Source organism: Eubalaena glacialis, chromosome 15, assembly GCF_028564815.1.
Source record: "Eubalaena glacialis isolate mEubGla1 chromosome 15, mEubGla1.1.hap2.+ XY, whole genome shotgun sequence".
Taxonomy (NCBI): Eukaryota; Metazoa; Chordata; class Mammalia; order Artiodactyla; family Balaenidae; genus Eubalaena; species Eubalaena glacialis.
In genome coordinates this window covers 27,872,718-27,888,470 of record NC_083730.1, presented here as the reverse complement: position 1 = coordinate 27,888,470, position 15,753 = coordinate 27,872,718, and the positions used below count along the sequence as shown (strand labels likewise).

Below are 15,753 nucleotides of genomic sequence, written 5' to 3'. Positions count from 1 at the left end.
CAGGATAAGCAGGGTAGAGCCAGTTATGGCATTCAACCCCCAACCATTGAGTGAGGTGGTGATCATTTTTCCAATTTTACACACTGGGTAAATAAGATTCAATAGGCTTTAGGAACTTACCTAGGGGCATACAGACTTAAGTGATTGAGCCAGAATTCACATTCCAATTGATACTACTCTAAAGACCATGCTAACTCCCTCAAAGGTAGAGTTAATTCAAGTTTTAAATCTTGAAAGAGACATAAAAGAAGGATCAACACAGTGTAGCAAACTGAGGGGATGTGGTAGATGAAGTATGGGATAATACAAAGAGGCCTCTGTCCAGGCAGATCCCATGCCATTAATGAAATAGACAACAGACTGAAATATATACTAAGCAAAAATCTCTTTGAAGCCAGTTAATAAAAAAAAAAAGCACATTCACGGATACTATCACAGAGCAGTGAGAAGAGAATCACACACTTACTTCGGGAACATGCAAGAGATGTCAGTGTTAAGAAACTGAGAGAGCATGATTACAGAGGCAATGGTAGCCAATGGAAGGAGTGGTGCTATAGCCAAGAACAGAGCTGAACTCACTGATCAATCGTTATAAGATGTAATAGGAAAAAAAAAAAAAAAACCCAAACCTGAATGTATTCACGCCTCTGGTTTAGACCTTATCACCATTACAGGAAAAGGGGAGGAGCTGGATGCAGAGCAGTAGTTTTCAAATTTGCACACTGGAAACCCCTAGGGAGCTTTAAAAACTACTGCTGTTTGGGTTCCATCCTCAGAGATTCTAATTTAATTGGTATGAATGAAATCTGGGTATTTGGAGTCTTAAAGCCTCCCCAGTTGATTCAAATATGCAGCAAAATTTGAGAACCATAGGGATAGAAGTCAAATGATACCACAAGAAGCACAATTATCCAAATCCAGAATGTGTAATATGCTAACAGAGTCAAATGAACCACTTTTTTCCAGAGAAAGTGGTAGGAAGTACTGTAAGAGCAGAACCAGAGCTCCTTGGAGAAGTTATCTTTCCAGAACTGGGGCAGAGAAAATAAAAGATGAGCCTGGAGCAGTAAAGTAGTCCTCAGAAATGGGTGGAGACATATCAAAAGGGCATAGGAGCCAACCTGAAAGAATGGCCAATAGCCAAAGGTGGAACAGTTTGAGCAACAATATGAATTATATAGCACTGGATTATAACCCAGAGTACTCCAGGGCCCACAGAGATACAAGCAAGTAATTGAATAAATAAATGGGGGGCAAGGGACAGCTCTTCCTTACAAAAGAATAACTCCAATGTGAAAAAGAATAATAACAACAGAAAAATCACATCATTGGAGCACAAGAGTGTTTATGATGAAGTAATTACTGAAGGCAAGATCCATGAGTGAACGCTAAATTGGTGGGAAAAATTTGAAGGTAAACAGAATATGTGCCTAGTCTCAAAATATCTCCCCCAAGATATTTATTAATAACAAAGGAAAAAAACAGCAACTTTACAGTGTAGAAGTCTGGTGAACAGTACCTTACCCAAGTGATCAAAATTAACATCACCAAATATAAGATGTATCAATATTATGGAGCACTGTTATGATACACTGAGAAGGGTATATAACTTGAGGTACTCTTGCTAAAAATGCATAATCTCAATCTAATCATGACAAAACATCAGACAAACCCAAACTGAGGAACGTTCTACAAAATACCTGATCAGTACTCCACAAAAATATCAAAAGTTAAGAAAGAGAAGAAAACACTAAGAAACCATCACAGACTGAAAGAGACTAATGACACAACTATTAAATGTGATTTGGGATCTTGGATTGGATCAAGGAACAGAAATTAATTAGCAGAAAATCTGATGAAACCTGAATAAAGACTGTAGTTTAGTTAATAGTATTATACCAAGGTTAATTTCTTGGTTTTGATAATTGCACTTATAATTATGCAACATGGTAATATTAAAGGCACTGGCTGAAGAGTATTATCTACTATGTTCACATCTTTTCTATAAACCTAAGATTACTTCAAAGTAAAAAGTTTTTTTTTAAATCTTGGGAGACATAAAAGTCAAAATAATACATGTCTGAATACTGAAGAACAACTGAGAAAATTTGAATATAGGGTAGACACTGTTCTATATTAAAGAATTATTAATTTTTTAGTGTGATTACGTTAAAAATTAGAGATGTATCTTGAGGTATTTCTGGGTGAAATTACATGATGCCTGCAATTTCCTTTAAAATATTTCAGGAAAAAAAGTTGAGGAGTGGTCACATACAGATTCCAAAATGTTGATAATTATTAAACCTAGGTAATGAGTACCAAACTGTTACTTCCGCTTCTTAGGAAGAAGGAGATTTTTTACTCTTTGATTACCCAACTCTGAAAAGGTTGGAGTTGGCATGCACATGTGTATCTGTGTTTTGTGTTCTTTGCTGGTAGGATCACAAATAGCCTTACTTTTATGATTAATTTTTTTTTTTAATTTTTTTTGTGGTTAAATATTCGTAAGATAAAATTTATCATGTTAACCATCTTAAAGTGTATAGTTCTATGGCTTTAAGTACATTCACATTATATCATCACCACCATCCATCTCCAGAACATAATTAAAATTTTTAATTGAAAATAATTATTTAAATTTTAGTCATTCATTTTTTTGACTAGTTAATACATTCACATAGTTCAAACTTCAAAAAGATACAAAAAAGGATAGAAAGTGAAGAGACACCCCCAATTCTGACCCCGGCCACCTGATTCCCTCCTCCAGAGGCAGCTTATATTTGTCCAGGCATATTTTATGCACTTACGCAAATTACACACACACACCTTTTTAAGGCAAGTGGTACATATTATTCACAATTCCATGCTGAGTAAATAATCTCCTTCCTTCAAAGGCCCACCCAACACCCTAAAGAAGCTTTCCCAGACCACCAACGTTAATAGTAATCTTCTCCTATAAATCAGCTCTTATTTGTCATTACTGAATTGGCTCTTTTCATATTGGCTCTCGCAATGCCAACAATCATTTTATGTATATGAGCTAGTTCACTAACGAGACTGCAAGCAACTTGTAGAAAAGAGGCATGTCATATAATACAGTGTTTTGTACCTAATAAACACTTAGTAAATGTTCTCAAGCAAGGAATCATTCATCAATGAACAACAAACAAAACTTTATAATAATGATATGGCTTGGATATAAAATATAATTTTTCATTTATCCTACTAATTTTTTAGTTGGTTTATTACTATCCCCAACATTGAAAGTACTTCCAATTTATAAAAACTGCCTGCAATGTCTTGCCCCTGGTGGACATGAACTGCATCAAGCTACATTCATTTTACTTCTTTGATAATTTCCTCCTCTAAATTTTCTCTATTTTTCCTAAAACCCCTATTATTTGGATATTGGGTCTTTTGGACTAATCCTTAGTACTGTCTTTTTTTTTTTTCTTTTAATCTTATTTTTCAACACTTTGTCTTTTTCCCTTTTGTGGGAGAGAGCCAGACTACCTAAGCACTACTTTTTGGGAGCTCAAATTTTACCAGGTCAAGTTATAAAATCATTCTGAGACTTTGTTGAGAGCGGTGATGTGATTGACGAAAGAATCGAAACCTGTGTGTGTCCCATACTCTTCCACATAACAACAGTGCATCTTCAAGATGTCAGGAGGTTTAAAAGAGAGAGAGGCCCATAAATTTGGATCCACCATCCTGGGAGATTGACAATACACATTAACATATTAAAGACTCTGAAAAGTCTGGCTTTAAGAACTTATGTACCTACGTTGAATACAGAATTTCCAAAACTTAACTGCAGAATCTTTACTTTTTAAAAACTCCTATTAACATCTCAGAGAAGGTGAGTGTCTAACAAAGAGCTGAAAGGATGCAAAAAACCTCTAATTTGCTCAACTCTTTGTTCCAACTTTTAACTCTATAATCCCAGAAAATCATTTAACCTCCAGGAGTCTCAGTTTTCTTATGCTAAATCTTTCTAAAGTCTTATAAATAATATATTATTAACACCAAGGATGACTATATTTTTAACTGGGAAAGTATATACTACAGATTTCCTTTTCTTTCCTCCTATCTCTCTTAGTTCATTTGCTCTTTATAAATGTGTTTAAGTTTACCCTATTTTTTGAAATGGAAAAGCTAAGAGTATTTTTCATAATTGTTTTCAGATTTCTGCTAATTTTTTGGTCTAGGTGAACATATAGCTCAGAAAGGTCCCAGTTTATGTTCTTATCCCAGAAAAAATTATTAATAATATCCACTTTCACTCTAAAAATGCCTCTGTTTGGATGATGAAGTTTATGGTCACTCTATCTTTGTTCTGTTATCACAAATTCTTTATGTTGCTATATTTAGAATAAAAGTTTCATTAAAAAAAAGTTACTGCCAAATGTGACAAAAAGTAATTCAAAGGGGTTTTATTCAAAAGTTAAAATTTTTTTCTAACAGAGTATTTATTAAATATTTGGCTAACCTTAGTCAAAATATACTATGCTTACTTAAGGAGAAATGGCCCAACTGTTATGGACTGAACTGTGTTCCCCCAAAATTCATATGCTGAAGCCCTAACCCCCAATGTGACTGTCTGTGGAGTTGGGGACTTTAAAGAGGTCATTAAGATTAAATGAGGTCATAAGGGTGGGGCCTTAATCCACTAGGACTGGTGTCCTTATAAGAAGAAGAGGAGACACCAGGAATACACAGGCACACAGAGGAAAGGCCATGTGAGAACACACAGCAAGAAGGCAGCCATCTGCGAGCCAAGGAGGGAGGCCTCAGAAGAAACCAAATCTGTCAACACCTTAGTCTTGGACTTCAAGCCTCCTGAAATGTGAGAAGACAAATTTCTGTTGTTTAAGCCACCGGGTCTGTGGTACTTTGTTACGGCAGGCCTAGCAGACTAATACACCAACATCCTGGAGAATATATTCCAAACTCCTCTTACCTGGATATGCATATCTCTCTAACTTGTTGAGGCGTCAGAGCAAAAATAAAAAACTTCTCTTGAAACCGCTGAATACTGCTTTGAACTGGGGAAGAAAAAAAAAGAAAGATAATATTCCAATAACAAATCCAATAACAGAAGAACCTGCAATAACCAGGCACTTCTGATAAAGAGTCTGCCCAATTCTGAAACTTTTATGGTTAAAATACACCAATCTGAAGTACTAAGCTACATTCATCTTGGACTCATGAAAGTAAAGTCACTCTAAAGCAGGTTCAATGTTAAACATTTATCATTCTTTATTCTAACATACTAATTTTAATCAAAATATAACACAACCTTCAAAATTACATTTCATTCTTGACTACAGTATCATCTAATGAAAGTCTGAGGAAGTCAAAAACACCACCCAGGAGAATTCTATCCAAGATTCAGGTCTCTTTTGTTCTTGTTTGTTTTCTTTTTGTTGTTGTGTTTTGTTTTCAATACTTTATATTCAATTACGCAGAGCATTCATATAAGAGAAAATTTAAAATTTTAAAACTTCTAAGTTGGGAGACTTATTAAGACACAAAATAAATATCGGCATACAGATGATTAGCTAGTTAAAAAAGATTATCCAATGAAGTCATCCTTCAGAAGTGTATTATTAAAAACTGAAGTGTATTTTCTTCTCAAAGAACTTTAACAGATTCAATGATGTTCTAGTACTCATTAAAACAATGAATGCTTTCAATGAACACTTGACTGAATATGCATCTATATCCAATAATCAATTGTTTACAATTATCATTAAACACTGCTTTATGAGAACATTTTAAAATGATAATCCTCCTATACACACAGCAAAACTTTTCTAATTTTATGAGATTTAAACAGAATATAGAAAACTTGAATCACCCGAAAGAATTTTATCTATAAAGAAACAATCACTATATTAATAATCATCAGTGATGTTTAATACCAAAATACTTTTCTCCCTATACAACAGTTGCAAAGATCATTTGGGGAGGGCAGAGTACTGAGGTTTCAAGCTTCTTGTAAAACAGTGGCTTTAATTCAGAATTATGAAAGAGGAGAATTGTTACCAATTGTTCAATCACAGAAATCATTCATTTCCTTTATCTCAGTTCTCCATCTTCATCCCCTATATCCAGTTAGTCATTAAGTCCTGTTTTGTTTTGTTTTTTAATTTTCTTATTGGCTGCCTCCTCTCTATTTTCACTACCACCATCCTACTCAAAACCTATTATTACTTTGTACAAATGAAGGAGCAACCCTGCCTCTCTGCCAGTCCCTCATCAGAACACAAGTGCAGAGCTAGTGATCCTTAGCACCACTTTTTCATCACCATTCCTCTGCTGAAAAATGCTAAGCAGAACTTATCTGTGAATGAACCACGTCTAAACTCCTTTATCTATGAGAACCTCCATAACAATGGCCTCAACTCTTTGCTAACAAATCTACATTTCCAGTGTCTCCCCAAGTCCTGCTCTATTCACTGTCAGGTCTCACAACTGTGCCATTTTTATTTCTACTCCGGTGACTGCTCACACTTCTCACCTTTCCTGATGCCTACTCTCCTATACACTCCATCAGTTCAAAGCAGGCACATTCATCCTTCAAAGCTCCCTCAAGTGTCACTCCTACTCCAAAAAGTCTTGATTAACTTCTTCATTCATTAGGCCAATATAATACTTGAGCTTTATGTTCACAAGTTATAGGGCTTCGTCATACAAGCATATAACTGCTTGCGACTTTTCTCTCATGTTAATATTCTCTCTCCAACTAAACAGCAAAATTCCTAAAGCCCACTTCATACTTCTGACTTCTCCACAATTAGGCTACATGACCATATCCAAATTAAATCCTCATTATATACTTGTTAACTGAGTTAACAGAAATGAATTTATCCAAATTCTTTAGAAGTGAGATTGTATTTTAATGGCTTTACATTAATGTGCATATCACTTTAAACCTGTTTAACTGCACCCAGAGGCTTAATGAGTATTTCCTAATATTCAGAAATTTAAGAATAAGAAAAGATGCTGACGCTCATTAATTTGTCACCTATCAGAATACAAAGATGAAAAGACCAACAATACAATGCTGATGAGGTGTAGGGAAAATAATACATTCATACATTATTGGGAGTATAAATTGCTGTGATGCTTCTGAAGCAACCAAAATTTCTCTACAAAAGTTGAATATCAAAATATTAAATAACCATACTCCTTGACCCAAAATATTCACATCCAGGCATTTACACTTCATGAATATGCAACGCAAGTATTCAGAAACACATATGCAAAAATGCTCACAGCAGCAATGTTTCTAAGACTGCAAGAATAGTGCCCAAGACATGTTATACACTAAAATACTTCTGAATAAATAATAAAAACTGAAAACAACTGAAAATGTACATCAACAGAATACTGGTTCAGTTATGGTACATCTACAAGATAACAGACCTACTATAATCTACATATGTACAATATATTTCTAAGAAATACAGTTAAGAAAGATTGTCAAGGCACAGAACTCCAGAGGGCACTTTTCACAGTGGTACAAGTAGAATAATGCCTTCTACCTCCACCAGAAAAGTGGCACAGTGGCTCTGTGGTTAGAAGAGCCTTGTTTAATGAAGGAGAAGAGAAAAAAGATGACATAACACGCAGAGAAACAGATAATTACTGATATGACTCAAGCTGAGTAATAAATGAGGTTATGAGGGACTTTTCCTTTTTGTTATACTTCTATGTTTGAATTTTCAATTACTAGCATAAATTACTTTTGTAATCTGAAAAGCACAATGAAGAAATTTTAAGGAATCAAAGACTCATAATACTTTGAAGGTACTTCACAAAATACCAAACAGCTAGACATATCAACATGTAGATGTTTATAAACAGAGTGAACAAAAAGAGCTAGTCACAGAAGAATATATACACAGTATACCATCATATAAATTTCAAAAGCAAGCCAATTAAACATTACATTTTTTTATACATATATGGTAAAACAAGCAAAAGAGAGAAACACAAAATCCAGAATAGTGATTTAACTCAAAAAGGAAAAGGCAAGGAAATGGCTTCAAAGATACTGGCAATGTTCCTTTCTTAAAAACTGTAGGGCTTCCCTGGTGGCGCAGTGGCTGAGAATCTGCCTGCCAATGCAGGGGACACGGGTTCGAGCCCTGGTCTGGGAAGATCCCACATGCCGCGGAGCAACTAGGCCCGTGAGCCACAACTACTGAGCCTGCGCGTCTGGAGCCTGTGCTCCGCAACAAAAGAGGCCACAACAGTGAGAGGCCCGCGCACCGCAATGAAGAGTGGCCCCCGCTTGCCGCAACTAGAGAAAGCCCTCGCACAGAAACGAAGACCCAACACAGCCAAAAATAAATAAATTTTAAACAAAAACAAAAAACAAAAAAACTGTACAGTGGTTTCACAGGTGTTCATTCATGGATATTCTTTATAACAATGTTTTTTATGTACTCTTTTGTACAGACTGAATATAGACAAATTTTTTAAAGAGAAAAGATTTCATCACCAAAAGAAATTATCTTAAAAAAAGAAGAAAGAAAACAGAAAATTGTAAAAAAAGACAAAAATACTGCCTGTGAGAGCAAATTAGAATAGCTATTTAAGGGAAGAGAAGAGAGATTTTGTTAGCCTGTTTTCAGATTAGGGGATTATGCATCTGTTACAGTAAAACCTCAGCTATAGAGAACCTCACTTAGTATTATTGTGTACACTCATGCTTTCTAGATGCCACAGTTTGTCATTTTAAATGCTAAAATAATTTTATTTAAACAATTTTAATAAAACCAAACTGCAAAACTATGTAATAATGTATCTTCTTAAATAGAATATACTCGTCGTGGTTGTTTGGGGGTTTTATTTGGCATCAATACATGCACCTTGCTGTAACAGCGATTCCCTCAATACTAAAGGACTATTGGTTTCAATATTCCCAAGAGGTTTTGGAACGACATTTTTTGACTTTTTGTTTTTTTCTACCAGAGCTCTTCCAATCTTTCCCATGTTGTTAATTAATTCCTGCTCAACAGTATGTTGATGGCTTAGAAATCATCTAATCAACTATATATTAAATCGAGAATACACAGACTGGCCCACGGATGTCAAGAATATGTGCTTTGAAATACGGATTTGGTATCTCTTTCAATTCCTGAGGCTAATTCTCAGTTCCCAAATGTAAATAGGTTTCTCCATAACAGTGTTCCAAATAAATGGATTTACCCCAAATTTTTATTTTTACAAGTATTTTCAACATTATATAACCAAATCGTTAACACTTAAGGCAATTTCTAAATGTCACTGCATTGCTTTAGACATCATGACACTAAAAATTTTCATATGAAGATCGTTACTGGAAATGATTAAATTTTTCCACTTTTACTTGGCAGACTATATGGTATTATGCTGATTTTTTAACTTTGTACTTCAAAGTCTAAAACAGCCTTTTTTAGATCACTGTTTTATCAATCTGAAATAATAAGACTATATATATTAAGAAAATTCTTTTTTCTTTTTCTTTTTAGGGAAGGCAGGATAAGGAAATGTTTAAGCCTTATTTTAAAACAAAAATCTGTTTATAAAGTTTATAAAAACAATGATAGGCAGAACTCCTGAAAAATACATGAGTCAACAATTTTTTAGCTCAGGAGCAAAAAGTTATTTTATAAGCTCTGAGGGTTCATGTATTTCTTACATTCTAATGCAAGCTATGAGCAAAAGGCAGGTTTTCTTCTTACCCACTCTTCAACAAAAAATGTCTCTGGCATTATTTTATCTAAGCCACATGAGATACAAAAATTTTATTTTAGTAAATTTATAAAAAGCCTATTACCTTCCTTTAATTGAGGTTAATGAAAGAGAAACTCTATGAAGAATACAGAAAAGTAAGAAAATTCCTATTTCTGTTTATGAACAAAGGAAAGTATGGAAAGCAAGGCACAAAGCCTCTTCAGAGCTCGCTGCTTGGCACACCGCTGACTCTAGGAGCAGAGAAGACATGCTGCTGCATCTTCTCTCCATCTCCAGTCATCTTCCTTCCAGGCATTCGATCCGGTTCTGAAACACCTTCCCCTGTAACCAGGACCCCACATGGCCTCTTATGCTCAGTCCTGCCTTAGCCATATTCCTGAGGAGTTCCATGAGGTAGGGTCACCTAAGCACATTACTCGTCTGAATCTTTCTCAAAACACAAAGAAATAAATTTGCAATAATTCCTAAGAAACATGTGAATGAGCCATGACACTGTATGTACATTGGTATGAACCAAAAACCATGAAAAAAGGAGAAATAAAAAAATAAATTATGGAAACATTTTAAGCAGATAAATGAACCTGGTTAAAAAAAAAAGTTAAAAAAGAAGTAAAATCATAAAAGAAGCACAGCTGGGTAATAAACATTTAAAATGTTTGTTCCTGTTATTAATTTTAAAAATGAAAAATCTAAACAAGATACAAGTTTTCACCTACCGAAATTGCAAAGATCAATAAAGGCAGGAAGTAAAAAGTGCAACAAGAGACATCCTCTCACTTTGTGGAATTTAAACTGGCACAGCTATTCTGGAAACTAATTTAGTAATATGTTATCAAGAGTCCTTACTCTTTGATGCAATAATTCTACTCAGAGGACTTTGCACAAATGCGAACAAACACAGAATCCTTATTTCAGAATGAATGTAATGAAGGGATAAAATGCATTACTCTACCTCCCTGGCTCAGTTTTGTTAAACAAAAACAAAGCAAGGAGAGAGGGCCTGGGAAAAGCATAGCCACCTTGGCCTGCCACCATCAGGCCATACTGACCCCATTAACCAGCCCTGCCCCTCAAAATTTCCTTCTAGTTCAACCAAGATATACAAGTATAGTCCTATACAAAACTAAAAAAGCACATTGATATATTTAAGAGAGTTTTCAAATGACTTGACACAAAAAGGGTTCTTCCTAGGATGGAAAGGAAAATGACCTCCCGGACTAACTATGAAATGCTATTTCCCAAACAATTTATTTTATCAATAAATTCAAATACCTCTGTAAATAATTTCATTAGCCAGTAAGAAATTATGCCATTACAGCATAGAAGTCATGAACCTAGGTATAAATTTGTTAAAGTCACATGTATCAACGTTTAATAATATAAAATTTATTACATTTTCTGAGCAGTCAATGGTTATTAAACAAAAAGCTAAATAACATGTCAAACTCTGCCACATTAGGAAAAAATTAAGTATAAAAGATTTATTCCTTAGGAAAACAGTTTAAAAAGCTATGTTAAACAAAAACTAAGTCTCTTTGTAAAAATACCAAAAGCATCAAAAGGTGGAACCACAGCAACAAATAAGATTTGTCTTTTCGTATACACACAGAAGCAATTTGAGTTCTAAGCTATAAGAAGAAAGTCTGATTGACTAATGAAGAGTTTTATACTAGATTTCTGTCATGGTTGCCAATATTTCTTTTTATTTGTACATTTAAACATTTGGTATTTTAATGCCTCAGTTTTATAATATTAACAGCAAATCATTAATTAACAGTTGAAGGCATCTTGCTTTACTTACTCTCTTGTCCAGAAGAAACAGATTTCTCTAACACTTACCTAAACTCGTGGGCTTGATGAGAACATCAAGGACATCATAAAAGGGTAAGTTTTTTAACTGCACATCAGGATGAACAGGAGGGATTGGGGGAGATGGCTGCTGCATCTCAAACGTGGGTTTAGTATCTTGAAGCAGCACAGAACCAACAGGAGAGGACGGCGAGCGAGGTGTAACTGAAGTGGAAGGCAACGAGTGGATTCCAGCCACAGCCAAGTCAGGTTCTACAGGTGAGGAGCTACCATCCAAACTGAAAACCGATGATTTGATTGTGGATAAATCAGAAAGGCCTTCAAGAGTCCGTGGGTATCGGCGTCGATACAATTCTCGGATTTTAATCTGAACCGCAGGGCTGCAGCCGCTCTTCAATAAATGCAGCGCCCTCATCAGGAGGTCATGCTTGCGTCCACTTTTATTCCTTCCAGCAAAGCCTAGTAACACTTGTAGTTCAGAAACCCTAAAACTAGAAACCATATTCTAAAAAGAAAGGAAAAAAAAGGGATATAAGCCAACAGTCAGCCTCAAGCATATAAAAATCCTATCTAAAATATACTGTAAAATCTGATTTTTCCAGCATTCTATCAACTGGCATGTGCTAGTAACCAGCATTCTCACATCTCACTTAGAATTGTTATTGTTTCTATAGCCACCACCCCTCCCCCACCAATTACAGTCAAGTTATAGTGTTAATTATGCTTTGTTGTACTCAATTTTGGTAATCTATGGTCTATTGGTTTCTGCTAACCACTTCATTATCTGATTATGCCCAAGTGTAAACCCATATTTGCTTTATCACTATGAAATCTAAACCAATGAAAATGTTCCTCTTCAAAACTAAGCCCTACCAATACACAATGGAATGTCTGTTACAGTATTATCACCAATTAACCAAAAAAATTTAGGTTTCTGCAACAACGTACCTGTAAAACTTCTGAGGTTAAGCAAGAAATCTACAAAATCAAGACAGAACTGTAACACAAAATCCAATGAATTTTTTCACCCCAGCTCAAATATTAAGGAACACACAACATAAGAAAATAAGAATATTTTTAAATATTAAAGCTAAAAACCACATACATCTTATTTAGCAAACTCCTAAAATGATTGAAATTCCCAGCTAAGTATCCAATGTGAAAAATAGCTTTGAAGAGGAAGGATATGAGTGGTCATAAATCTTAAAAGGCAAAATACCCTCCTTGCCACTCTACCTACTTGTTCTTGGGTGTAAAATGAAGATTATAAGTAGTTGCTGTTTCACAGGAACCTTCTATTTAATTCAACAAAACCTAGTAAATTCTAACCACTTACTGCCTCATAAACCCACCTACTTAAGTCATTTTCAGCCAATTCTGAACTCAGAGGTAAACCACACTTGGGTCAGATTTATCCGTACCACACATGCACCATCTGGCCAGAAAGAGGAGTAAGACCTGGAGCTGAGCAAAAGCCCTTTCAGAAACCGACCTTAAGGAAACTTTCCCCAGCCCTCCTGCTCAGTGCTGCACACTCTACAGCTGCCTGGGATTCCTTCTCAACCTGGTGAGTATGCAGTGGCCAGACCTACAGTTGGCAGTGATTCATAATTCCTCCGTTCTGCACTTCTCAGTCTCATTGACAGCCCAGGAGCAATTGCTATAACTCTCGTTTTTAAAATAATTGTTGGCAATACTTGCTAGTTTTCCAAAATGCAAACAAATTTAAATATATCAAAGTAATCTGCATGTACATGCTGCATCATAATTCTACTTCATATACTATGTCTCCAAATTTCATATTGTACAAGTCAGAGAATACTAAGTTATAATCCTAGCAACCATTTTATACTCTTGATCAGTGCTGTCCAATAGAAATAGGAACCACATATATAATTCTAAATTTTCTAGTAGCCACATTAAAATAAATTTTAAATTAATTTTGATAATATGCTTTATTTAACCCAATATATCAAAAGTATTATTTCAAGATGAAATCAGTTTTTGTGATTTAAAAATAGTCATGTTTTAAGTGTCAATGAGATCTTTTTCATACTAGGTCTTCAATATCCAGTGTGTATTTCACACTTGGAGCACATCTCAATTCGGACTAACACCACTTCAAGTGCTTAGGGAGCCACATGTGGCTAGTAGCTACCACACTGGACAGTACGGCTCTAAATCATACCCTAATAGCAACATATATCATAAATACCATGATCATTATACTTTAACTCGCTTCATTTCCCCCATGTGTAAAAGGAAGATTTTATTTATCTTACCCCTTATGCTATGAACAACAAAGACGGAAAACAAGAAAATTTTTGGCCTGTCTCATGGCACACCAGTAACAGTCAAGGTTTCATGCATAATAAGGACTATGATAGCTTTTGGAAGTTTCCTCCCAAGCAAGAAATGCAATGCATCTTTCCCAAAGTCCTCAATCCTAAAAAAATACTTCAATTGAAATCTGCTTATATTACAGTAGCATAAATAACATTAAATCATGGAGAACGCTAACAACAATCACGCTATCTGTGATTCTTTCTAAAGAAATCAAACTAACTCAGAATACACTGATTCTCTCCTTACACTTATTTTCAGGTATTCTTCACTTTAAGGAAACTTGTTTTACAGAAATGACAAAATAGAGTACAAGGCACCCTAAAGCTTGACTCTCAAAAAGGAATTTCTGGGAGGTCTCATAATACTTATTTCCAATGGTAACTTTATTTGGCAAAGAATGCTAAAGTAATTGGTCTAATAGCTATTGTAAACATACAAATGAAAAGGAAGAAAGAAAGAAAGGCTTACAACTATGAATGCAGAATCACAGGATTCTGAAGCAAAACAGAAATCCCCCGGTTTGAGGAAGGGCAAAGGAAACAACAGGAGACAGGACAGTCTTTGCACTGCAAAATGTTGCCAAAATAAAGTATTGCCAGGCACTTGCTCAAAGATGATGGTGTTGAGAGTCGATGGTGTTGAGAGTCAATGGTATCCTGTAGAAAACTTCACACCAGCAATCACTAGTTGAAGGTCAAGTCCTTGCATCAAGACTTAGCACCTTGGCAAAGTCACATTATCTTTCTGGTCATCAATTTCTATTTTAAAACAACAACAACAACAAAAATACTCTCCTTTATTTAGCATTCACTATTAAGATATTCTCTAAGGAGATTACTAAGTCAAATTCTATGAATATGTTTTTCTTGGCAAACTCTGCTGGAACCCACTTCTTAAAGTGATGCCTTTTTTTTTTTTTTTTTTTAAACTCTGTCTTCAACCAATTTTAGCAGCCACCAGGTAAGGTGAGCCTGCTATGAATACTACCAAGAATGGATTTCAGCTGTTACTTTCCACCAATCTCTGATGTCTACATTTCTAGTCTAATTTTTTTCAAGTGGATTTTATCCAGTTCATCCTGCTGCCTCCCAAAGTCTGCCCTCTAATACTTCAGTTACAATTGCTATGTGCTCTATACAGAGAAATTTCTCAATAAATGTTTGCTGACTAACTTTAAGGAAATTCATGAACTACAGAGAACTATGTTGGCATGACTGATTTTTAAAAAGATACATAAGCAATCTGATTTCTAAAGAAAAGCTAAATAAATTAAGACTAGAAATTTAAATCAATCTTTTTCTTTGTCAAATTTAAATAACACAAAATTATTAAAAAATTTTAAAGCTGGGACTTTATATAACTGAAACATTACATATAGGAGTGAAGGCCACTTGAAGGTGCTATAAAATTGTCAAAAATAGCACAGAATTTGGGGAAGCTCTAGTGGGTCAGCTAATGCATATATATGGAATCTTAAAAAAAAAAAAAAAAGGTACTGATGAACCTAGTTGCAGGGCAGGAAGAAAGATGTAGACATAGAGAATGGACTTGAAGACACAGGGTGGGAGGGGGAAGCTGGGGTGAAGTGAGAGTAGCATCGACATATATACACTACTGAATGCAAAGTAATTAGCTAGTGGGAAGCAGCAGCATAGCACAGGGAGATCAGCTTGATGCTTTGTGATAACCTAGAGGGGTGGGATAGGGAGGGTGGGAGGGAGGCTCAAGAGGGAGGGGATATGGAGACATATGTATGCGTGTGGCTGATTCACTTTGGTGCACAACAGAAACTAACACAGTATTTATACTGTGAAGCAATTATACTCCAATAAAGATCTATTAAAA

General features: G+C 35.1%; 1 protein-coding gene across 5 annotated transcripts in view; it reads right to left on the bottom strand.

Annotated features, from left to right (window-relative positions):
• Window positions 1–15,753, bottom strand: part of PIAS2 (protein inhibitor of activated STAT 2) — a 91,068-nt gene that overhangs the window by 54,082 nt on the left and 21,233 nt on the right. For all 5 annotated transcript variants that reach the window (XM_061169010.1, XM_061169006.1, XM_061169007.1 and 2 more), the window contains exons 2-3: window positions 11,593–12,067; window positions 4,964–5,048 (exon numbers count right to left, since the gene is read on the bottom strand). In XM_061169010.1, coding sequence (XP_061024993.1) covers window positions 4,964–5,048; window positions 11,593–12,067 — 560 coding nt within the window. The remainder of the gene's footprint in view (window positions 1–4,963; window positions 5,049–11,592; window positions 12,068–15,753) is intronic.